The sequence below is a fragment of the Muscardinus avellanarius genome (assembly GCF_963383645.1).
Source record: "Muscardinus avellanarius genome assembly, chromosome: 2".
Taxonomy (NCBI): domain Eukaryota; kingdom Metazoa; phylum Chordata; class Mammalia; order Rodentia; family Gliridae; genus Muscardinus; species Muscardinus avellanarius.
In genome coordinates this window covers 22,661,082-22,687,239 of record NC_137787.1, presented here as the reverse complement: position 1 = coordinate 22,687,239, position 26,158 = coordinate 22,661,082, and the positions used below count along the sequence as shown (strand labels likewise).

The 26,158-nt window shown below is 45.3% G+C and overlaps 1 protein-coding gene across 1 annotated transcript in view; it reads left to right on the top strand.

Annotated features, from left to right (window-relative positions):
- Window positions 1-26,158, top strand: part of SMARCAL1 (SNF2 related chromatin remodeling annealing helicase 1) — a gene marked incomplete at both ends in the record, with an annotated part of 58,224 nt that overhangs the window by 17,695 nt on the left and 14,371 nt on the right. Inside the window, 7 exons of the mRNA XM_080689085.1 lie at window positions 1,267-1,417; window positions 3,102-3,260; window positions 6,154-6,219; window positions 14,101-14,241; window positions 16,087-16,302; window positions 20,837-20,907; window positions 25,286-25,388. Coding sequence (XP_080545211.1) covers window positions 1,267-1,417; window positions 3,102-3,260; window positions 6,154-6,219; window positions 14,101-14,241; window positions 16,087-16,302; window positions 20,837-20,907; window positions 25,286-25,388 — 907 coding nt within the window. The remainder of the gene's footprint in view (window positions 1-1,266; window positions 1,418-3,101; window positions 3,261-6,153; window positions 6,220-14,100; window positions 14,242-16,086; window positions 16,303-20,836; window positions 20,908-25,285; window positions 25,389-26,158) is intronic.

Sequence of the window (26,158 nt, the reverse complement as noted above, 5' to 3'; positions counted from 1 at the left end):
GGAAGCCCATGACACCTGTCGCTCTACATGCTACCAGGCCTTGGGCCATGGCCTCAGGTCCCCGGAGATCAGCATCTTAGGAAACGGTGATTCCAGGTCATCAGAAAGGCCAAGTGCCGGCTAGAGTTTTGTAGGCCCTATCAGCTCCTGTTTAGAAGAGACCTGTTTAGAAGAGCTCCTGTTTAGAAGAGCTCCTATTTAGAAGAGACCTCACCCTGATTTTACTCTAGGAGAAGGAAAATAAAAAGGAGCTTAGTACCACATTTCTGAGCAAATGATGAGTTTTTCAGGAATTAGATAAAAGAGGATGGGGTTGAGAGCAGAGGACCAAACGTCTGGCACTCAGGATTCTTTTAGCTTCCCACTGATTCATTGTGTGACCCGAGCAAGTCATTTTACTGTTTGTGTTTTGATTATTTTTCTCCTTCTTGTGGAATAATCAGTATAATAGACACACTTCCGCGGTGCTTCCAGAGGTGCCAGGCACTGTCTTAAGTGCTTTGCACATTGTCTTATTTCCTCCACTGCTCTGCGGCGTAGGCAGTTACTACTCCCGTCTCCCTGCTGGGGGGTCTGAGGTGTACAGTGTGTAAATGTACGGCTGCTGAGCGGAGGAGTTGGGATCCAAGGTGGAGTCCAGCATCACGCAGAGGCTGTCAGCAGGGCATGTTGCATGTGGGGCTCCAGGCTTCTGGAGGCGTCTAGTTAACGAAGAACCCCATGCCAAGGCTGTCCTCCTCAGATATTCACCCTTGCTCCCGTCCCTCCCTTGGCGTGGCCTCGTCCTCCCCAGGGTTTTCTGCTCTGCCAGTTCCACCCTCTGCTCTTGTGCCTGCAAAGTGCACTCTCATCTTCAAGCCTCAATTTTAGCCTGTCTGGCTCTTGTTCTGTCCTTCCCAGGCAGATTTCCCGAGTGAGGGGCAGCCCTGGTCGCAGACAGCCTTGCGCGTGACTCCTCGTTACCTGGGCTGCCTGTGCTCCATGAGGCGGACTGCTCTCCTTGAACCCCTCCCCTATCTCCCACAACTTAGGTGTCCTCTAGCTCTTCTCTTCACCGCATGATCCCATTCCACATTTCCCCCTCTTGATTATCTGTCTCTTTTCCTTTATTCTGCCCCTTCATTGGCCTCTGCCCTGTCCTCTTGAGCAGGCAAGTCTTGCTGTGAGTACACTTGTGCTGGATTGTGCGGCAGCCTGCTCCAGAGAGAGCTGAAGACGGATTGTACTGGAACGTGGCTGTGCTGACCTTCCCCTGTCTGCTTGCAGTTTTGCCATAGCAAAAAGAGGCCGCCTGCTGCTTGCCGATGACATGGGCCTGGGGAAGACCATCCAGGCCATCTGCGTAGCGGCCTTTTACCGGAAGGAGTGGCCGCTCCTGGTGGTGGTACCCTCCTCCGTGCGCTTCACCTGGGAGCAGGTTAGTCTCTTTGGATTGGAATCTTTTCAAGGAAGGTTTTTCTTCATGCTAGAGTAACAAAATGATGGTTTGGAGACAGAGCCTGGGCTCTTTGAAGGTTTTGTCTCAGGTGAAGGAAGAGAGAGTGATAAGTGCTGTCCTGAGGGGATGGTTTTCTGAATTAGAGTCAGGTTATACCTTTAGGGAAGAAAGCCAGTGAGTTCCCAGCTTAGGTTCATGTGTTAGTTCATCAGCACAGACTTCCAGTACCTCAGTGTCCCTTAAATAATGCCTTCCGTCTGGATCACACTGAATTAACTTCCAGAAGAGCTTTACTTCCATAATACATAATAAAGGAGACGGTGGCCCTCTTTACAGACAAGTACACTGAATCTCAGAGAGAGTAAGAGCCATGCTTCCTGCTGATGAGCAGGACTGTGCAGGGGTTGAAGGCATCCCTCTTGGCTTCCCGGCCAAGTGAGGATGGGATGCTCACTGTTGCCAGGATAACCTCATGGACGGAGAACTTAACACAAACCTGAAACAAACTCAGCGAAGAAGGAAGACCTAGCCCATCGTCCATAGCTCCTCCTGGCTCTATGCTTTTGATGTCAGCCTTCTGCTTCCTCACCTCTCGGCTTCTTCTGGGGACTCCAGGAGCCACAGTGAGAGGAGGCAGCCCTGCCCACTGCTGATCAGCCTTGACACCCAGATCTGCCACCCTACCCAACGAGAAGGCAAAAATCTTAAAAATGTGCATCGAGGCCAGGCATGGTGGCACACACCTGTAGTCCCAGTAACTTGAGAGGCTGAGAGAAAAGGACCACAGGTTCACAGCCAGCCTCAGAAACTTAAGGCCTTGGCAACATAGTGAGAACCTGTTTCAAAATTTAAAAAATTGAAAAAAAACTGGGGGTGAAGCTTGGAAATAGAATGTTCCTTGGGTCAGTCCCCAGTACCAAAAAAGTTAAATTAAAAGCTGTGCATGGGACTAATACCTTGTTCCTTTTCTGCTTCTGCGATATGAATTTTGTCAGTGCCTGTAGACAGCAGTCCTTCAGTACAAACCTTGTAGGTGTTAGATTCCATCCACATCCTCAGAAATTCCAGGAAAGAGTTAGATAGAGAGGTGCAAGTGGGACCAAGACTTGAGACTGCCAGTGTCAGAACAGTGCTGCCAGGCAGGGCTGGAGGCTCAGGGACACTCAGGCGCTGATGTGGAGGCACCGGTGGCCTTTCCCTGTCTGCAGGGACCAGATTTGGCTTGAGATGGCAAGATTTCTGGGGAGAGCAGGTGTTTTTTGTAGGAAATATCTACATAAATATTTTTATCATTATTAATAAGTACTTATGAGTTTGCTTTCAGTGTACCTGGCTCTCCTAAGTCCTTTATAAAATTCTTCTTAAAAAGAATCCCATTCTTTGCCCAGCAAAAGCTTGCCATATAGTTGGACCACAGAGATGAAACCCACAGGCACCCAGAGGTGGCTGCTGACCAAGGAAGGGGTGTCCCGTCGGTGGGCTGCGATGGGCCTGGTGGGGTGGAGGGCGGCAGCGGGGACAAGGATTGCAGCAGGTGCGGAGGAGTGGAGGAAGAGAGGGCAAGTTTGTTTTTTGGGGGATTTTGGAACTGGGCCACATTGAGAGTGGATTGGTGGGCTTACAGCTGTCAGCTCTGGGTTTTGTTCTCCCCTGTCATCCACAGGCTTTCCTTCGGTGGCTGCCCTCTCTGAGCCCAGGTGACGTCAATGTGGTGGTGACTGGGAAGGGCCGTCTGACAGCCGGCTTGGTCAACATAGTTAGTTTTGACCTTCTTAGCAAGTTGGAAAGACAGCTGAAAACCTCCTTCAAAGTTGTTATCATTGTAAGTGATTTGCAAAGTCTTCAAGTCCTTTATCTCTTAGAAACCAAGAGCCTCAGTCAGTTTCGTGGAGATAGAAATCATCTTTATTTTATGAGGATCCAGCATTTCACTCTTCTCTAAGAGCAGTTCTCAATCCTGGCTGCATAACATCTCCTGGGGAGATTTTTGACCGATGGGTCTGTGCTGGGGTTTCCAGCCCATCTCTCCTGCAGCATGAGCTGCAGATGGAGGTCAAGCACATGGCCCCAAGACCAGCTGGGGCTCCAGGGACTGCGGGCTGGATGGCAAGGGTGTGCCCCTGTGTACTGCCATCTCATCAGAGATAGAGTTCAACAGTCAGTAAGTTTCCTTTCAGCCAGTATAAAAGACATCCTACCCTCTGCACCAACTCAAGTTGGCTTTAAAGAAGGCTTCACCAGAGCCCTGCTCCCAGATTCAACAGCACATCTTTCAATTACTATTTTTTTTTTTACTCCTCACACATTTTATGAGGAAAGTCTGGGCAGACTTGGTACCCAGCCAGCTCCATCAATACTGAATGTGTCGACAGCAATCCCAAATAAAAACATTGTGGGAGCTCAGAAAAGGGAAGGGAGAGAAGCAAATGCTGACCTCAGGGGCTCTCTTACCATGTTCTGGATGTGAGAACCATGCTGTGTTCTCAGCATAAGCAAACAGAAGTGCACCTCTTTCTTTCAAAGCTATATGTGTAACGAGTCTTGGGGGAGTCATTTCGGGTTTGATACAGATTCAACTGTGGCTTCGAAAGTGTCAGCATCCAAGTGAAATGAAAACATTAAAAGAATATCCCACTTGCCTAGCATGTTCAAGACCCTGGGTTCATTCCCCAGTGTCTTATTAGTCTGACTGTCTCTCCCCCCCCCCAGTGTCTATCAGTCTATGTCTGTCTGTCTGTCTGTCTGTCTGTCTCTCTCTCTCTCTCTCTTTCTCTCTCCCCAGTGTCTATCAGTCTGACTCTCTCTCTCTCTCTCTCTCTCTCTCTCTCTCTCTCTCTCTCACACACACACACACACACACACACACACGAATATGAATATTTTGGAATGGTAGCAATGGCTCCAGGGCTTAGGGGGAACAGTCTCTTCATTTCTTGTGTTGTCTTGTGTCAGATACTTCGCCCATAACCCCTGATCCTCTCAGAGTAGTGGTTATGATGCACCTCTGAGCAGGTATAGCCTCATTGTGAGTCATCCACTTCACAACTGATAAAACTGATGGTGGGTATGGACACACCTTTTGCCTACAGACATAAAGATAGCGAGCTAGGGAATCATCTGTTAAAGCTGGTGCATCTGGCTGCAGAATTCATGTTTTTCTCTCTCTGCCATGTAATCTTGGGCAAGCTGCTTATCACTAGTGTTGGTTTGTTCTGAAGTGAAGTAAAAGTCCTCTCTCATCTTTTGGCTTCAAAGAAACTTTGTAGGAAGGAATCAAGTGACAGCTCCCAGATATGATGCTTCTTAGAAGAGACGTCAGTGTCAAGCCATTGCTTGTGATTTGTTCCAGTAGTGTTATCTTTTTACCAGTTGGTAGAAAGGGCTCATTCCCTTTCCCATTTTACTTTCTGCAATTTCTCTCTAAATTTCTTTTCTGTGACTGTCATGAAATATGAATCTGAATTTTGCACCCGAGTTTCTGGGACAATACCATCTGGATGCTTTGGGGGTCCTCTTTCTCCTTGCACCATGCTCTCGGGATCCTCTTTGCTTATCATGGCTGAAGTGGAACAGGAGTGGGGCCTTATGGATATCTTCAGGGACAGAGCTGGCGTCTCTCTGGTAGCCCCATCATAGGGCACTTCTACAATGGAGTGCTTGCTGAATGGCAGGGCTAAAGTCTTTGAATGTGTTAACCCATTTAAGACTTTGTGTGTGTGTGGTGCTGGGGATTGAACCCAGGGGCACTGTGCCTCTGAGCTACATCCCCAACCTATTTTTTATTTTGAAACAGGGTCTTACTAAGTTGTGGAGGGCCTCACTAAGTAGCTGAGGCTGGCTACGAATTGCGATCCTCCTGTCTCAGCCTTCCAAGTACAAGGATTACAGTGTACCACCACACCTGGCATTTAAGACTTAAAATGACCTGATACATATCATTCTACAGGCATACTGTTGTGATACCCATTTCATAGGTGGAGAGACTGACAGCATAGAAAGATCATTTAGCTGCCCAGAGTCACATGGCCAGAAGCTGAAATATGTACCAACCTAGAAAACTTCCCCCCAGTACTAATGATGCATTAGGTACACATTTTGCTTTAGAAAATATGACAAATTTGTGTTTGCATATACACAGCGTGCAGCGCTGGCAATCATCAAAGGCTGTGTTCTAAACTACTGGCCAATGCCAAAAGCACAGGAGGCTCGTTGTCTCTTCTCCTTCCCCAGTTCCCACAGTGCTTTGCTCAACCCACTGTAGTGACAGGCTGATGTCTGAGCAGTTCTCAGTGCCCCTAGCCTCCTCCTCCCACTCCTGCAGCCCAAGGACGGGCACTGGACCCCAGAGCCTCACACCAGCGCAGAACGCGATGAGCCCGCAGCACACTTTACTCCTGTGGCGCAAACGCAAGGTGCCTCTCACAAACAGCACACTCCTTCTGGTGGATTGTGCCCCTAGCTGCCTCTGAGGGTCCGGGGATTCACTAAGCCTCCTCACAGTGGAAAACTGCCCCCAGAGAGATGAAGCAGCTTTCATAGTGTTGGTAAAGAAGCTGGCCCAGAGCCCTGGGTCCTCCTGAGCCCGCTGCTCTGCCTCCTCAAATGAGACACGCCAAGGGAGGTGCCACATGGCAGGTGCTGGGCCAAGTTTAAGGTGGGCTCTGTCTATCGGCTCAGGACTGGGCCTTGTTCACCCATGTAGCTGTTTCTTTCAGGATGAATCTCACTTCCTCAAAAACATCAAGACAGCCCGATGTCGAGCAGCCATTCCCATCCTGAAGGTGAGTGTTGCTGTGCAGGGGCCTGAGGTCTGTGGCCACTGGACTTGGAGGGCCACGGCCTTGCTAGGGCGTGCTGGGCTCCTAGATGGGCAGGCGCCACCCCAGCCTGTGAGCTGTGGATGGGACTCGGGGTTCACGAGGGCCTCTCTCCTGAAGGTTTGTTGCCATTCCATATTTTTTTCCTGATGTCCTGCTATAGACATAGTTCCCCAAGTGATGACCTTTAGAGGGTCACAGCGTTGGGACTGGACTCTAGAACCTTCCTCTGGCTGTCAACCCACTGTAGTGACAGGGTGATGCCTGAGCAGTTCTCAGCCTACAGCAGCTCACCCACTATACAGCTCAGGAGAAACCGAGTTATTGGTAGCTCCAATGCTATCAGGGTACTGGGAATCAAGGGAAATGAGTTATCCAGACTTAGAGCTAGACCAGGGCCAGTGGTATCAGCAGGAAGTGCTGCAGAAGCAATGCATGCTGGGTAAGCAGATGCTTTTCCACCCCGGCCCGGCCTCTTCGGTCATAGAGGCTGCTCTTGTTCCTGAGCACCTGGGCTGGCGGGAGGCTGATTCGGAGTGGTGGATGGGGAGGTGGTGTGGGGTCAAATCTTATTTGCATGTGTCTGACAGGCTGTCTACGCTGCGTTCCGCCTGCCACTCTTGCCCACCCAAGTCTGTGTTCTTTGTCCGGTCCCCCCACCTATAACACGGGGTAAGCCCCCAAAGTTTCCTTCCATCTTCTTAAGGTGAGTTTCTTCCTGTGGTTGGCGGTTTACAAACACAATTTTCTCTCATGAGAGTTCGCTGTCTCAGAGATGCCTGGACGAGCCATACTGATGGGTGTGGACAGGACAGACAGAAATGCGGCCTCACCCTGAGCAGCACTGAGCAGGCCTCCGTGTCGCCCCAGTGACTCGAAGCTGCAGCTTTCAGTGCTTGAAAGAAGCGTCCACTTCTGCCCAAACCAAGAAAAACAGACTTGCTGAATGTTGGTGAAGCTTAGCATATGAAAATTAACTCAATTTTACACCTCCCCACAAAACACATAAAAGTGCATACCCATTTCAAGTTTTAATTTTCTAAGGAATAACAGGTAATATGATACCTCTTCCAAGGCAGGATTATGTCATATGCTACAAATCTAAAAATAAAAAGTCTTTTAATCTCAGGCTCAAGGTCAGCTCCATCAATCTAGCAAAACCCTCAGTAACTTAGTGAGACCCTGTTTCAAAATAAAAAGGTCTGCCAGGCATGGTGGCGCACGCTTGTAATCCCCGTGCTTGGGAGGCGGAGACAGGAGGATCGTGCAGGTTCAAAGCCGGCTGCGCACGCTGGCTTAGGAGACCCTGCTTCCAAATAAAAATATAAAAAATATAGGTCTGGAAGTGTAGCCTGGAGGTAGAAGGGCCTCCAGGAACCCCAGTACCACTAAAAAAAAAAATTAAAATAAAATAAATAAAAATAAATAAAAAGATCTGGAAGCATAGCTTACAGGTACAGTGTCCCTGGGTTTGATCCCCAGTACCCCCCCAAAAAAATGTATTTTACTTCAAAAACTTGATCTCTGCTAACATTACCTATAAATATTTGTATGTCTATAGCCTTTTATGGGCACATACACGAAATGTCTTTTGTAAGCTGGCAACCTATCTTTGAGGAGGCTTTAATATATCTTCTTTAGAAATATGTTAATAGGTCTCAGTACTGTGGTTCCAATATCACAGCCAAAACTAAAATTAAATCTGTACCCATGATTGTTTAGACAAAAGAGATTGCACAATAGATTATATCATTAAAGTTGTAATATGAACGCTTCTTAGCAACCGCCTTGTTGATGTAGCCGTTGCCTGGGGAGACACGTGGAACTAGTGGGTTCTGAAATCTGTGCTCTGAGCCAGACCTTTGGAAGCAGCATATATGTCTGTAATATCTTGGGTATATTTCAAACACGTTTAAAGCAAATCCTTAAACTTCTAAAAGTATATATTATTCTGCATTTTCTGTAGAACTTGTATGAAATAATAGTTTAAAATGGGGCCTATGAATGTGGCCTGCTGTGTATGAAGGCATCTTGAGGTGGCTCTCTCCTGTAATATTGATTTCATCTAATGCTGGGCAGTGAAAGGAGTGGGGTGAAGGAGTGGGATGAGGCATTCTGTGCTGTTCTGTTAACCAAATGTTTCACCTCTTTCTGCTGTATTTTTATCTGAATTGGAATTGCTTAGCCTTGCTACATTTGAGGCCCAAAGATTCTTTGTTGTTTCCTGTGCATGTTTAGCATCCTTGGCCTCTACCCACTCAAGGCCAGTGGGACTCCAGTTGTGACAGCCCAGAGCATCTCCAGATGTTGGCAGTGTACTTGTGGAGGACAAATCACTCCATTCACCTCCCGCCCCATCCCTGTCGAGGACCACTAATCTAAATGCTCTGAGGAGATGGAGCTGAATGCTTCTGGAATAAAAAGATAGCTGGGAGGAAGCGAAGTATGTCTTTAGTAAGCAACATAAAGGCAGAATTTAATGTCACTTGATTGTTCTTCTGATGTGCATATTCTGATGATTAATATCACAAGATATTTTCAGTACATGTGCTTCCTGAGGTAATTAAGTATTGTCGCAGAGTCTGATAGAGCAGGGCCAGATTATACTAGAAAATGTGGGCTTTGTAAGTGGTGACAGTAGTCAATGTATAGAAGACCTGTTGTTAGGTTGTAAAAAACAGGTTATCATCACCGCATGGGAGAGGGGACATCCCCCCCCCATAGCACTTTTTGTCCTTGCTACTAATACTAAGCAAGGTGGTTCTATTTTTATGTCTAAAGATATGAAAGTAGGCAAGACAGAAAACTATGAAGATCAAAGTTAAAATCTTCTGAAAACCAGTTAACAATTTGGTTATTTTTCTAACATGCCATTTTGGGGGCAGGATCATTATTTTTAATGACTACAGAAAATTCCATTGTATAAACACATCCTTGTAATTTAACCTTCATTGTCAGGCACTTGGTCGTTCCCTTTTTTTTGGCTGTTATAAATGATTCTGTGAGCCAACATCATCCATTATGTGGACCTTGTATGCTTATCCTATTAGGACAAATTCTTACAAGCAGAATTGCTGGGTTGATTTTCATGTTACCTGCTGGAAACACCCTCTGAAGTCAGGTCTGACGGGACATAACCATTTTCACTCCCATTCAGAATTTCCCTCCACATGACGCCAACTCTGAGGATTAGCGTTACTCTTCTGAACATCCAGGTGTGCGCTTGGGTTTTGGGTTTGTTAGTTTCATTGGTTTTATTTATATTGGCTCTATTACTGTTGTTAAGCCAGTACAATAACAAAATTAAAATTTTTAAATGCCTCCAGAATCCTACTACCCTCTGATAAATAGCTGTTTCTCTTCTGCAAGTTGATACTTTTTTTTAATCTCTAATGATTGGCTAGATTAGATATTGGCTAAAAAGCTCAGCCTTTTCTTTTTTTTTTTAACTAAAGTAGTTCAAATAGATGACAAATTCAAATGGTACAAAATGTTGGGCATTGAAAAATCTCTTGGGAGGTGAGATGCCTACCACAGAACCACCAGTGCACTCCCCAGAAATACCTTGGAGTGCCCAGTTCCTCTTCCTCCTCCTCCTCCTCCTCCTCCTCCTCCTCCTCTTCCTCCTCCTCCTCCTCTTCCTCCTCTTCCTCCTCCTCCTTCTTTCTCTCTCTCTCTCTCTCTCTCTCTCTCTCTCTCGGTAGCCATAGTTACCAGGTTTTCCAGTTTACTTCTGTGAAATTGCCTACACTCATGTGAATAAGAGTGTGTCCTTTGTCCCTCCAGAGTGTTCTACAACCAGTATTTTATACCTATTTTTTCTCCTTAATGACTCTTGAAAGTCATTCCATGTCATCCTAAATGACTCTCCCTCATTCTTGCAAATAGCATTCTGTTCTATAAACCCATCAACATATGTATCTTCTATTCCCTTTTGATGGACTTTTAACCACATCATAGCTCTTACATATACGACACTAAGATAACTGACCAGATTTTCAGCTGATCTCGAGGTACAGAGTGGAAACCCCAGTCCCTCTGCATCTGGAAGACGCCTCTTTGCCTCCTTGAAGCCAGAGGGCTGAAGAGTACCAGCGGGCAGGCTCTCTCTTCTCCCCTGGTATGACAAGTTCTAGAAGTCCATGTCCAGCTTTTCTTGTTTCTTTCCTCAAGGTCATTACAGAGCTAGATTAAAAAAAAAATATTAGCATCTGATACTTAAGGAAAAATGGACTGTGTTTTCCAGAGTAAAAAAAAAAATCCATTTTGGAATTTAATTTTAGTGTGTATGCTATCTTAATAATACCTACACATAAGCGGTTTGTATGCCTTAAAGCTCAGAATGGTATACTTTAATCAACTATAATTACATCGCTTGCTTGCTGTATTCTCATTATAGCATCTTGGTATTTTGAATCAATACACTGTAATCACAACCTTCATCCTACCTCTGCTCCCCCAGGGACTGCCTCATATGTGGCATCAGTATTTCATTGATAACAGCAATGACACTTGCTTAGCTCAGAAGCACCGTGACTGTGCACATCAGTTTAGAAATGTCAGTCCCCTTCAGACTTCTTGGAACAGAGGTGAGAACTTAGAAGGAAGTGGATCTGCCCGAGGCTCCGCAGGACCTTTCCCGAGGTTGTGCTGTGGGGGAGGTGGCCATCTGCTGGTGCTGGGGGCAGCAGCCCTGGGTCATAGTGGCTATGGTGACACCGTTGATCTTTTTACAGTACTGGGGATAGAACCCAGGGGCATTCTACCTCCAAGCTACACCCCCAGTTCTATTTTTTTTTTAATCTTTATTTTGAAACAGGGTCTCATTGAGTTGCAAAAGACCTCACTAGCTGAGGCCATCTGCGAATGCCATCCTCGCTGGTCTCAGCCTCCTGAATGCTGGGATTACAAGCGAGCGCCACCACACCAGCTTGACACTGTTGATTTTAGTTTGGTCTTTTTGTCATGGGAGCACTGCTTGGGGCAGAGTGAAGAACAGAACCTGTTTTTTTTCCAGATTTCCATCGGTGCATTCTTTCTCCATCTTGGTCTTTCTTCTGGTCTGGGCCTTCAACCTCCCGGCGAGTGCCGGCTCCACTGTTCCTTCTTGGGCAGTGGCTCTGAGTCTGTTCTTGATCTGCATGTTGTGGGTCACTTGCCCCAGACCATGCTTCTCACCTTCCTTAGTTTTGAAGATCTAGAATGACTTCTGAACTAGTTAAAGTTTAGTAGCTTCAGTGTCCCTAACACGTCAGAGTTAGTGAGTATTGGGACATGGGGTGGTGTGAACATCGCCTTCTCTTTGATGTTACCCACCATTCTTGATGTCCTGCTAAGTTGAGTTTATTGCATGAGCTTTATTTAGAGTACTGTTGGGAACAATGCTGGGTATAAGAACGAGACTGAGCTTTGGAGAACATAATTTTATTCCTGGTCTAGGTCTTGGTGAAATACTTCATAGCCAATCAGTATAATTCAGCAAAGCAAATTTGCAGCTCAGCTGGGAACAGAGAGAGAGAGAGAGAGAGAGAGAGGAGAGGGAGAGAGATAGCAATGGAAAATGATGAAACATTTTTGAACAGCTTCTTGTATGAATTTAACTCCAGTTCTTTTTCTACAGTAGAGCATTCTTTGGGCTCAATTTTTAAAATCTATGTGTAGGTTATTCATTTCAATTAACCACATAGGATTCTCCTGGTAAATTATATATACCAACATGCCCTGCTAGTGACCTGTTCTGCAGGTTTTCTCATCCCTAATCCATGAGGAAATTAAGACTGGAAAGTCATCTGCCCCAACACTGTCTGCTCCTGAGTCACAATCTCTTTCCAACACCAAGCAGAAATATTTTTTTACATTGTTCTATTCATAGTTTTCTTGAATGCCACTTTTTTCTTTAGCCAGGGGAGTTAACTATAAAGTGTTGAATTTAGTCTTGATTTATGTAGTTTTATGCATTTATATTTTCCTAGCTTGGAAGTTCTTAGAGGTAGAGACATATAAATCATACAGATTATTTGCAGCTGGGCACAGATTAAAGGCCTTATAGATGACAGTGATGGTAACATGAACATGTTGGGGCTGAGCAGGGAGCAGGCTAAATCATCACATAATAGATAAGATGCCATTCTGGTTTCTTTTCAAACCCGCCTTTTTTCTTTCTCTGTAATGCAATTTCTTTTAACATCTACAAACATTCATTTGCACAGCTCCCAACAAACTGGTCTGGGAAGTGTATGGGAGAAGTGACCCTGTATTGAATATCTGAGACCCTATGAATATCTGAGAGAGGGCCCTGGAATGAATTTCTGTTGCCTGGTCCACAAGCTGTTTTTGCCCAGGCTCCGTTCCCAGGCAAGCACATCGGCATGGGGAATGGGTTTGGGATGATAACAGCCTCTTTTATTGATAGGACTTTTCATCTGGCCCCTTTCGTTGCAGTGATCTAAAGCCAGGGCAAGAGATGCTACAGACATCGTTCACAAAGCCCATTGTTATTTTAATAAGTCTGTACTAAACTGTGCAGGAAATTAGAAGGTCCAAGTAACTGAACTATGGAAAAGTACAGCTGGAAAAATTTATGGCTCTCCCATCACAATAGAACTAGGTATTGGCAGTGGTTGGCAAGCAGAGGTGCATTTTGAGAACTATATATAGTGTATATTTATAAGGAATCATTTTTCTTCCCACTATTACACCCTTATTTATTTATTTTTATGAAGCAGTGTATTATCCATTTGAAAACCTCATTTCTTCCCTAGGAGAGTTACCTCATGTGATTGCCTTTTATTACTGTCATTAACTCAAGGTTACAGTGGTTAACAAGCTGTTTCTAGACAACTGAATTCCACGCCAGAGTCCCTTCCCAGAGCTGAAGTGAATTTTCCCTCCAGTAATTTATGGCAGATATTAGTTGCAACACAGCAGGACTGTCTCTCTGTCCGGTTTCACCCTCTTCCCCATCTTCCCCAAGTGGTGCAGAGTTCACTCTGATATACTTGGGTCAGGTCACTCTCAGGCTAATGAAGACCCTGGAGTTCATCATTGGAACTGACTTTTCCATCCTGCCCACTGCTGAGCAGGCTGCTGCAGACCTGGGCAGAATGTAGGGTGGCTGGATCCGAGTGCCACCCATGAAGTCCTTAATAACTACACAGTGAGTTAGAGGCAGGGATCTCTAGGTCTGAACCATGGTGAAGTTAGTAAAGGCCTTATTTTTCTTTAAAGAAAATCAAATGGAGGCTTCGATATAAGCAAGCCCTATCGCTTCTTCCAGGTCCTAGTGGTATCATTACCTGATTGTAAATTCGCCTTGGATGTCAGAAATGCATTCAGCAGGAAGTTCGGTCCTATTGCTCTTTCTCCGACTTCCTATTCCCAAGATTCTTTGAGTTTACACCAGGTTCCCTGTGACGCTCACTAGCTACCTTCTGATTTTTCTCAGCATCCATTGAATATATATCGATTACTTACTTGGTGTGAGGCACAAAATGCTGCCAGAAATAAAAAGGACAGAGCTCTGTCCTCAATCTCACGAAGCTTTCCGTCTCGTGAGGGAGACACAACTCAGGGTAATGTGTTAAAGACAAGGAGACGACATCCACTGGTCATGGTGCCCTTCTGAGACGTTGGGCCCTGGTGGTCAGCCACAGGGTTCTGGGTAAGGCTCGTCTTTGGTATCTTTGGATTCCACATCTTCCCTGGTTTCTGAGATGCTGAACCTCAAGCCTGGCTGAAGTGGAAGGCCAGATTCCAGGGGGCCCAGCTCCCGCTTCCCTGGGGCATTTTGAAGGTTCCTACCTCTCCTCCCTGTGTTCAGAGCACCTTTGGCTGTTTGATTTCTAGGTGGCCAAGAGGGTGATCTTGCTGTCGGGCACACCAGCCATGTCCCGGCCCGCAGAGCTGTACACACAGATCATCGCGGTCAAGCCAACTTTCTTCCCTCAGTTCCACACCTTTGGACTTCGCTACTGTGACGCCAAGCGGGTATTCATTCTCTCTTCCCTAGCCCTGATTTACTTCCATTCCTCACCCGGATTTTGACAGCCTTTCCATACCTTCTTTTTGACCACAATATGAATGAACAAAAGAATAGGGGCCAGGGAACTGGACTGCACTTTGAGAATTGTGTATCATATAAATACTGCATTTTGAGAATTATATATAATATAAATAATATCATAAATATATGTATAGTATATTTACATATGTATCATATAAGTAAGTCATATTTATATGATATACAATTGACCTGGCTGTAGTATTCTCAAGGGCAAGAAGAAATCGTAATGTTTGTAGTAATTCCAAGTGAGCATTTTCCAGGAAAGGGGCCAGTGGCAACCCTGCAGGGTGTGGAGCTCGGAGCGTCAGCAGCCTCCACCAGCAGGAAGTCTGTGCTAGCTGCTGGGCCTAGAGAAGGGCAGAGGGTAAGCTAGAGGTGAGGTCCTGGGCCCCATAGGTTCCCGAAGTGGGCAATGCTGCCCCCCTGGGGGCACTAGAATGAAATATAGATATACAGCCGGGCGTGGTGGCGCATACTTGTAATCCCCGCACTTGGGAGGCGGAGACAGGAGGATCGCGCTGGTTTGAAGCCAGCGGCACTGGCTTAAGAGACCCTGTTTCCAAATAAAAAAAGTATAGGTCTGGGAGCGTAGCCTGGAGGTAGAAGGGCTTCCAGGAACCCCAGCACCACCAAAAAAAAGAAATATAGATATACAAAAGAACACAAATTTATTGCCACATCTTGCTGTTTATTTGATTAAAGAAGGTAGATTGGGGGGGGGGGTTGCTGAGTAATTTTTTTCTGAAAAGAGGATGGTAAGCTGAATATGTTTGAGAACCTCTGTCTAGGCAGAGGCAAGGATGTAGATGATGTGGCAAAGGTTCCTTGGCGTATGAAAATAAAAGTAGAAAAATTCTGTCTGCAATAGGTCAGACAGAATCTGGCCATCCCTAGCTCCTACCCTCGGGCAGCTCAGGGTCAGTAGAGGGTGATGCAGCTGAAAACCAGCTCACTGGTGTTCTGTAAGATTATGGAAATCAGCCCTGTTGCCAACAAGATTGTTGGTGATGGATAGGATTTTTATTTTATTTGTTACTGTTATTATTGTTGTTCTTGTTGTTATTTGCACTGCTAGGGATTGAACCCAGAGCCTTATGCAAGTGCTCTACCACTGAGCTGCACACCCCTGCCAGGATTCTTATTTTAATTGCTAACACCTTTCCTAGCTATAGGCATTTGAGTTCACTGACTGTCAGGGTCTATTAAATGAGGGAATCATGGTTATGAGGCATGGCCTAAGCCCTCCAGAAACTTTGGGCTCAGCCAGACTGGCAGACCTGGTGCTCTGGCCTTGCCCTGCCAACCCCAGCCGCCAGCAGCAGCAATACTGCGCTGACTTTTGCTAAATCGTACTTGATTGGGTTGCTAGATCCTTACTGAGGAACAACAGTTAACCTCCTTCTACATTCTGTCAAATAAAAATGTTACTGACATTGTTTATTATGTTGTGCCGTGGACTCTGAAGGCTAAGCCTTGGGGAACATTTATGTTCATACTTATTATACAGGAATAGTCTGACAAGCCAAGTTTTTTGTTTGTTTAATAATAAAAAATTATTTGACTTTGCATTTGCAACTAAGGTTAGTGCAGGTTGTAGACAGCCATGATGCTTTTCAAACCTCCTTTCTTTTTTCATTTTTTATTATTATTGGAAGTTCATTTGTCCATGCAAGGTCACTTGGCATGCTCTGAACAGAGCTGGGTGATGAGAAGAGACTCCTGGGTGGCACAAGCCCATGAGCTGTCTAACCTGCGCTCTGTCTCCGCAGATGCAGTGGGGATGGGACTACTCGGGCTCCTCCAACCTGGGAGAGCTGAAGCTCCTGCTGGAAGAAGCCGTCATGCTGCGGCGCCTCAAGTCCGAAGTCCTTTCCCAGCTGCCGGCCAAACAGCGCAAGATGGTCGTGGTCTCCCCGGGACGGATCAGTGCCAGGGCCAGAGCCACCCTGGATGCCGCAGCCTTGGAGATGACCAAGGTCCAAACTGTGAGTGCAGGTCTAGAGGCGGTTCTAGACATGTCCACAGGCATTCCTTTTCAGAGACAATGTGTGAAAATGGTCCAAGGTATTCAGAACTAGTCTTTGCTTTGATTTTTTTTTCCACTTCCCTGGGTAGGAGGTGTATTTCACAGCCTATCCGATCTGTTCTGAAAATCATTTAGTAATTATGGTTTTATGCTCGTGTGGATTGCTATTAATGGGCAGTCATACAAATAACTCTAGGACAGGCAAGATGGTGATATAGGTTCTGAGAACCTCAAAGAAAGCTTAAATTTATGCTCAGTGTGTTTTGAGAATGGAGTCACGCACCTGACTTGAAGAACTACACAGGACAGCAGAGCTTTTAAAATGCCTTCAGACCTCGCTGTACTGAGTATCAGGTCCTGGTGCTTCCGTTTGTTTTTTCTTCTGGCAGTACTGTACAATTTATAGTAACAGTTGTTAGACAATCCTACATGTATTTAATACACATGCTTCCCCTCTAACTGTACACCTCATCTGTGTTAGTATAACAAAGCAGAATTTTCAAACCCTCAAAACTTTGGGGTGTTTTTGTTTGTTTGCTTGTTTGTTTGTGTGTAATACTAGGGACTGGACCCAGGGCTTGCACATACAAGGCAAGCATTCTAGTACAGAACTATATCCCCAGCCTTTTAAAAATTTTATTTTAAGACAGGATCTCACTAAGTTGCCCAGGCTGGATTTGAACTTGTGATCCTCCTGCCTCATCCTCCCAATGGCTAGGATTACTGATGTGTGCTACAGTTACCTGGCTAGACCTCTGTAAACGTTTGAATCTTATTCATGGCTAACAGGAGAGGGGAAACTGAGGCTCACAGAGATTGCACTTTGCCTAGGGTCTTATGACTCCTCCAGGCCTTTGCCTCTCTAACTTAGGCCCCTAACAACCCTGGTGTTTTTATCTTTTCAAGTTACTTTTATTTCTTCTTTAGTGTCATACTTTATAAAGTGCTATAAAGTAATCTCTACTAGCTGTATGTGGTTTTTATTGGCAAGAAAATACAATCATTGGTACTTTTTGACTTTATGGCAAATCATTATCTGGGCTTGATATCGCCCCACGTAAAGAAACTTAGACACAGCTGAGATCTCAGCCTGCTGGGAGGTTACAACGTAAATTAGAGCGACAGGAGTCAAACGTGTGATGTTTTAGTGGCATTTTACCAGGTGATGAGCAAACATAGCTGCTAACTTTTGGAAACAGGGTAGGATAGATGATGCACTGGTAAATTGTCATCCTGTTGAATTTATGTTGTATTATAACATAAATAGAATACAGAATGGCTCCAAGCAAATAGCTGGCCTAATCTCTTTGCTGTGGAGTTTTCAGAGGACAAGGGCACTGGTGTGTGCATACAGAGCCGTGCTCTCAAGTTATATATTTTTTAAAATTTTCTGCAGCACTAGTGTGCTCTGCCACTGAAATCAGTCTCAGTGGTCTTCTTCTGACTTCTAGAGATAAAAGTCTAGTGAAGGGGGACTGGGAGTGTAGCTCAGTGGTATTATAAGTCCTGAGTTCAATCCCCAGTACTACAAAAGAAAAGGTTTAGCAAATAGAAAAATTTTCCCTCAACTGTAAATTTTTTTCTTATAATTTTTTCTTAAATCTCTAATGTCTAGTGACTTTTTTCTACTAGTGAATTTTACCAGATAAGAAGACCAGTGAAGAAGTTAAACAAATATAACATTAAAGAAAAAATTCAGACATAGAATCCTTTTGAATACGAAATTTTAAATGTTTATAAAATGCTATGTCTTGAGCAGGGTGTGGTAGCATACAACTGTAATCCCAGTACTTGGGAAGCTGAGACAGGAGAATTGCAGGTTTGAGGACAGCCTCAGCAACTAGTGAGATTCTGTTGCAAAATATAAATAAAATAGAGCTGGGGGTATACCCCAGAGGTATAATGTCCCTGGGTTTAATTCCTAATACCACCAACACACATACACACCACACACACACACACACACACACACACACACACACACCACCACCACCAACAACAACAACAACAACAGCAACAACAACAACTGCCATGTTTGGGGCTAGTAAAGTTGTTCCTTGTTAAGTCTATCAGTGTTTTGTGGTATTGCCCAGGGAATACCCTTGCTGTACCTGGTCCACTCCTGACCCAGAATGAAGACAGCTAATGTCCTCTACTAAACAACTGAACAACTATAAAAAGCCATTAGTAAGAATTTTAATTGAGCTAGGAGGGGACCACAAAATAACTGGCTAGGATGCCACTATAAATTGTATACTATAGTCAAGAAGAAAAGAAGGAAAGAAATGGAAGCCTTGGGGATCTTAGTACAGCAAGGTCTGAAAACATTTTAAAAACTTCTGCTATCCTGTATAGTTCCTCAAGTCAGATGAGTGACGCTTTCCAAAAATGATCTTTGATGCAGCCTCAAAGTTTAATTTCAGAGTTCACTGGTGATAATAGGAAACTAAGATAAGCCACAAAAATGAGGAATATGGAGTATTTTATAACTTTAGATAGCTGTACAAATCTCTTAATTTTAGGGGGACATTTTTTATCCAGAAAAGGGAGCCATGACCTGTCTTGGTGCTGAAAAAATGTGTAAGGATAGTGTCAATGCTCAGCCCTGCTCACATGATCATCATCTTTGTCTTATAAACTCCCTGGAGTCTTCACTCCCTATTTTGCAGATCATGAGGATAAAACCTAAGTTGCAATGTAATACAGGAATCTACCTAAAAGCCCAGAGTCCTTCTCCATCCAGCACTTGAAAGATGCTCTCTGCTTCCGTGGAGTCTTAGGCAAAGTGTATATGTCCAATAGATAGAGATGGAGTTGGTGCGGATTACCTCCAGTGTATCACTGAAGCCGCACACTAAATCCTTTCAGACAATAAGTCCTTAAAAACTTGATGCCCCTTTGTGTTCTTTAATGTGAACTTATTTTTGTGATAGAAGGTCTGGGTAGAGCATGAGTTTGTGGCCTTTATACCCTGGGCCATCAAAGCCTTTCTGCTACTGAGGCCATTGCTCCGGTGCATTGCTAACTGGTGAACCCAGCTGGGAGCATTGCTCCAGCTTCATTTAGAAAGGGAGCCAGCATCAGCTGGGGTGGACTAGACTACCACTGACAACCCTTCCAAGCCCCGACCAACTGTGAAGTCTTAAGTTGAAAGAGTAAAAATGGGAATCGTGGTTTTGTGATTCTAATCAAATAAGGAAGCCTACGACTCTACAAAAAGTCTTTTCTCTCTAGATTTTTATAGTTGCATTTTAGCCCAAGTTTCCCCGCAGTTTTGCACATCATGGTGGCTCCGCCAAGCACTCCTGACCTGACTGTCAAGAATTGGTTCTTTGTTCCTTCATGTCTCTCCATCTGGAGGAAGACATTTTCTGAAAAGCTTTAAATCACAGAAGCCAAGGTGAAGCAGCCAATTTATAAAATATAGTGTTAAATGAAAGCTTTTTCTCATTTTCAGCTGAAGTAATGGCTATCTCTTCATAGGCTAAGGACAGCTTACTGTAATCATCTTTTGTCTAAAGCCATCTTTGATCAGCAAGACCAAGAGCAGAATAATAGAGCAGGTCTGTGTGAACTTCCTAGTGACAGTATCAGTTCACCCTGTCATTTGACAATCCATTCAGATTTCCAACATAGAAAAATAAATTTGAAAACTCCAGTGGATGTAACATCATAAAAGTCTAGGAGGCAGGAGCAAAGAATACAGGTTATTTAAAATTTCTTGGTCCCTAGCTAACAAAGGAAGCAAGATCATTAATGGGTAATATTGTGTCGACCCAGTTTAAAGAATTTTTTTAAAGATAAAACTATTGCTTTCTCTCACATTAAAAATACAGTAGGGCTGGGGGTGTAGCTCAGCGGTCAGGCACTTGCCTTGTACATGCAAGAACTGGGGTTTGATCCCTAGCTGTGCAAAATAACAACAACAACAACAACAACAACAACAACAACAACACAACAGATGTCTACTGTATAAAATCTAAAAAGTAAACAAAAGTACCGTTAGTAGACAGCATTTGCCGGACCTTTGCTGCCTGTTCAGCAGGATGCTTTGTGTGTGTTAGTCACTTAATTCTCACCTACAGGGTCTAAGCCCACAGATGAGCTTATCAGTTGTGCACAGACACAGCCTGAGAGAAGAGAAGGGGGAGGCAAAAGTCAGGCCGGACAGATGTCCACCTGCACTGTGGCCAGGCCGCAGCACACAGCTGTGCTTGGCCACAGCATGTGTCTATTCCAGGGGTTTGGTGCATGTGGTGAAGCCCCACCTGGAGCTTTCCTCTTCCAGTTGCACTGGAATCTTACAGCGGTTCTCAGAGAATGAGAGCATAGCTGTAGTGTGACTCAAGGCCGACCAGGCAGTTCCTGAGACTCAGCCGGAGTGAGCGGATAAGTCATGTCAGGGCTGGGCTCCTGGACTCTGGTGACTGGTGGCAACGACTGGTGTCACCCAGAGCAATGCGTGACACTGCTCTCTGCTTTTCTTCCAACAGAAGCAGCAGCAGAAAGAAGCCCTCATTCTTTTCTTCAACAGAACAGCTGAAGCCAAAATCCCGTGTGTCATGTGAGTAGTCACCAAGTGTCCCCCTGTCTTTCTCTGTCTCTCTTTTATCTTTAAAAAATATCGCGTCCCTAAGGCTTCGTCCTGCAGAGCCCCAGGAAAGAAGACACAAACGCCGAGTCTGCTGAATGATGCTTCCTCTTTAATGCTTCCCACTCAATGCGCACAGCAGGCAAATATGTATCAGTCTCATAACCCCTCCCTCATCACTCCACCAACCCCAAGCTTTCCACAGCTAGGGCATGCGCATTTCTAACCCTCTCATAGGCGGGCTGGTGGTAGCACGAGGCGCTGCGTCACTGATCATCCGTAGGGCGCCTGATAGGGCTCACTGCCCAGGCTCAGGGCACCGCCAGCCTCGTGAGCCTCGTGACTTGGCTGCAAGCCTAGGCGCCATCTTGAGTCCACGCTGGCAACAAGCCTGGGTGCCATCTCGGTCCAGCCAAGTGGGCCCCGACAAAAAAACAAAATAATTCTGACCTTCTTCTGCCAGAATGGTTTTAGTACTCAGAAATGATTAAACATTATAATTGTATCTGCCTTGAAAATAAATTTGGGGGACCATGGCCACATCACCCCAAGACCTGAGTCCCTCTGTTCCTAGAGCTGAACCAAGCTGTGCTTTGGGTCCCTGGGAGGCCGTCTTACCCCAAGTGGGTTGAAGGGGCTGCAGCTTAAAAGGAGAGTGGGCTCGGCTCACACACCCAAGAGGGGAGTTTTCTTCTTGCTATGAGAACCATGGCCATTTGCCTTTAGGGAAAAAAAAATTAGATGGAAGCCGGGCGTGGTGGCCCACACTTGTAATCCCAGCATTTGGGAGGCTGAGACTGGAGGATCACGGTTTGCAGACAGCCTCAGCTACTTAGTGAAGCCCTCTGCAACTCAGTGAGACCCAGTTTCAAAGTAAAGAATAAAAAATAGGGCAGGGGCTATAGCTCGGAGGTCGAATGCCCCTGGGTTCCATCCCCAGACCTGCAAAAAAAAAAAAAAAAAAAAAAAAAATTAGATGGAGAAGCTACCTATGGGGATATGCTGATCTCCAGAGACACAGGTTTCAGTCATTATTTAACTAAATGAAAAGACAAAGGTCAGAGTGTTCAGAAGGTACGAGTGAGTGGCCATCGTTGCACTTAGGTCTCTTTCTGCCTTTTAAACTAAAGCTGAAGTAATAATTCCCATTCTTGGAGTTATTCACTAAGAAAAACAACCCTCAATTGTCTGCATTCCTTAAAGAAAGAAAAGCTCATGTTCAAACATCACTGTGGTTGAAACTTGAGGCAGTCCTCACGGCGTGCCATTGGCCTGATGTTTTTAAATTGTTGAACATTCGTGTGAGGTCCTGGCAGGATAATAGTCCAAGTGATTACATTACAATGAAAGTGAATTTTGTGTGGGTTGTATGGTGCCAGGCTGGCTGTGGGGACCCAGATCCATGGATGAACTGAAAAGCACAGCGCCTGTCCTGTGCCTGCTCAGCCCCAGACCCCTCACCTGCACCCGCCTCCCTAGGAGAAGAGAGTTCCCACCTCACTCACGGCCACTGTGCCCCTAGGAGGGCTGCCACTGCAGGCCAGCTCTTCTCTGCCCCGTGGGCACTGCCCTTCCCACCTGTGATACAATTATCGGACTCAGGAATTCTAGACGTGGTTTTTATGGCTTGGAAACTTCTCTCTCAGAAACTCATCTGAACCAGGCATGGGGGCACATGCCTGTAATTTTGGTATTTGGGAGGCAGAAACAGGAGGATCACAGGTTCGTGGCCAGCCTCAGCAACTTATAGCAAGACCCTCTGCAACTTAGACCATTTGTTTAAAAAAAAAAAAAAATAGGGATGGGTATAGCTCAGAGATAGAATGCCCCTGGATTCAATCCCCAGTACCACTGAATGAATGAATCTGAATTAGCCAGAAGCATTAGCACATACCTGGAATCCCAGTACTTGGGAGGCTGAGACAAGAGGACTGCAGTTTTTAGCCTGCCTCAGCACCTTAGTGAGACCCTCTGTAACTGAATGAAAGTTTGTTTCAAAACAAAAAATGAATAGGGCTGAGGGTATAGCTTAGAGGTAGAATGTTACTGTTTTAATCCCCAGTACCAAAAAAAAAAAAAGAGAGAGAGAGAAACTCACTGAATTACCCACCACCCTGTGTCTTATCTGCTGAGTAGCAGCTGGCGGGGTGGGGCTGTGTTTTGCCTCGCTCTCCAGGCTGGGACCGTGGGGCTCAGTGTCTCTGGGTGCCTCTCTCTTGCCCCCCAAGCCCAGCACCTGTGCGGGTCAGTGTCTGTGGGTGCCTCCCCTTCAGTGTTGGGCTCACAGCCACCCATTTTCTTTAGAATTTTAAGTCTTACCATTTTACCACCTCATAAATAAACTTTGGTTAGATGTTATACACACTTTTCCAAAACCCTATGATGAATTGGGTAGTGCTTTCTAGTTTCCAAACAATTTTACCTCTATTAACTCATTTCACACCTACAGCATCTTTGTGGAATCAGTAAATTCACAGCGGCCCCGTTTTTAAAATGCAAACACGGGGGAAATGTGTAAATCACCACAGCACGTCTAGTTGGCGGAAATTAGATTATAAATCTTTAAAACCTCAATTTCCTCTGCTAGCTGTTTTTCTTCCCTCTTTTGCTGTTGTTTGTTTATACTTTAACGGGCATCCCATAGTATAATGGCCAAGGTTATTGTGGTAGGCAAACAATTCCAGCCTAGTAACTGAGGGACTCATAGCAGGTAGAGCAGTACAGCTATGTCGGATGCAGAGGGGAAAGAGGCACTAGGAGAGGAGGCTGGAGGGATTCATGAGCGCACCAAGTGGATTTTGTGGGCCTGTGATTTTTGATGCTACAGCAATAAACTTTTTCACTTTTGTCATGGCAAGTTTTATGTGTCTCAAAATAATTAGATTGCACTAGAACTCAAATCTGGTACCTTGAAGACTCATGCATTATTGGAAAATAATTCTTAGGTGTTTAGAGAACAACCTAAACACCTTTTCAATACCTGACGATAATAGGAAGCTGTTAGGTGTGTGTGTGTGTGTGTGTGTGTGTGTGTGTGTGTGTGTTACTAGGGATTGAACCCAGGGGCATTCTATCTCTGTGCTATACCCTCAGCCCGTTTTATTTTTACTTAATTCTTTCTTTCTTTCTTTCTTTCTTTCTTTCTTTCTTTCTTTCTTTCTTTCTTTATTGTGGGTCTGGGGATGGAACCCAGGGGCATTTGACCTCTGAGCTATACCCCCTGACCTACTTTTTATTCTTTATTTTGAAACAGGGTCTTACTAAATTGCAAAGGGCCTCACTAAGTAGCTGAGGCTTGGGATTACAAGTGTGTGCCACCACACCTGGCTTATTATTTTTTGTTTTGAAACAAGGTCTTGCCAGGTTGCTGGGAGTCTTGCTAAGTTGCTGAGGTTGGCCTCAAACCTGTGATCTTCCTGTCTCAGCCTCCCAAGTACTGAGATTACAGGCATGCACCACCATGAGATGCGATGAGATTTGACCTTCTTTAATATGGGCCTTGTCTGCTCTGTGCCCCAGGTAGACAGGCCTGTGTCTAGGAATGACAACAGGCTGGGCTAGTGTTTTCCTGTCCCTCCAGGGGAGCTGGTGAACAGCAGTTACCTGTGCTGCTTCCCTCTGCTCTGGGTTGTGGACCCTCTACAAGGCACTGATCCCGAGGAACCTAGAGAGGGTCAGATGAGCAGTCGGTCCCCACCCTGCAGCTCCCTGGGAATGGCGGCCTTCCTTTAAGTTTAAAGATGAGAAGTGGGAAGTTAAAAGATAACGGTGTTTGGAGGGGAGAGGTAATGAAACGAAAATCAAAAAAACCGTGCTCCTCCCCACCATGTTCCTTTACCTTGGAGAAGTCAGCCATCGCCGGCCTGACCTGAGGCCCAAGTGGAAGGGAGCAGCAGCACCTTCCCTCAGTGCCCTTCAGCATCCTGCTTAGATCTCAAGACTGAGCTTCCAGAAATGTACTTACTGCCAACAGCCTCTACCCAGGCATCACAGATCTGCATAGACACTTCTATTTGAATCAACAACAGATTATAGTGATTGTAGCAGCTAAAGTGAGAGCTGTTCATTTCTATGATCCTAGGTAATAAGAATGTTCTGATAACACGCCAGGCACGTAAGCCGTGGGATGCTTCAGTTCTTTGTCTGTGTGCGATGAAGACGGCCTCCTCCCCCCAGTGCTCATGTTGCTTCTGCTCATAGGACCTTGTATGAGGGAAGGGAGAGGCCGGCTCTCAGGTGGACCGGGGAGGGCAGGAAGCTTGACGGTGCGGCTGTGATGCGCGGGCGTTTCATTAATTTTCAGCCGGGTGAATATGTGCTTGACCCGTTTTGTTGTCATTGTCAAATGCAGTGAGTATATCCTGGACCTTCTGGAAAGCGGGAGAGAGAAGTTTCTCGTGTTTGCACACCACAAGGTGGTTCTGGATGCAATTACTGCAGAGCTTGAAAGAAAGGTAAGTTCCTTCTGAAATCCAGCACAACGAATGTATGAGCTGAGTTGTTCTGAACCGGCTCGGTAAGGTCTAAGGAGAGAAGTGCAGCAAGGGTTTCTAGAAACACTGCTGAGGTTTTTTTTTTGCTTTTTTTTTTTGTAGTGCTGGGCATTGAAACAAGGGGCAGTCTACCCCTGAGCTCCACACCTACTCCTTTTCATATTTTATTTTGAAACAGTCTTGCCAAGTTGTTCAGGGCCTCGCTAAGTTGTTGGGCTGGTCTTGACCTTGCAATCCTCCTGTTTTCGCTTCCCAGGTACTGGGATTATAAGTGCGTGCTATCCCCTCTGATTTCTGAAGGCTTCCTGAAAAAGAGTTCTTATAGAACCACGGTGGGTTCTACGAGAAAGTTATCCTTAAAGAACCACATATTTCCCCAGCTCTGTCACTTTAACTACCTCCATACTCTAAACAGATATCCCAGGAGTCTCTTGGGGAGTTTCTCTTAGTGTCTCTTCCAGTATTCTGCATACATAATTATAAAAAGGGCCAGAGAGGAGATAGCAAAACGTGTTCTCTTTTGGGGAGACCAGTGTTTGTTTGAATGTCTCTTTTTTCTTTCTCTTGTTCCCCCTTGTTACTATCCAAGCGCCTTTGTTAATTGTATAGAACAGTGTGCAGACCTCAGTGTGAGTTTTACAGCTCTCAGGAAAGTGAACAAAAATGCCTAGATGGGTTTCCAAGAATGTTCATTGAACCTAAGGTTATTCTACCCCTGAGCTACATCCCAG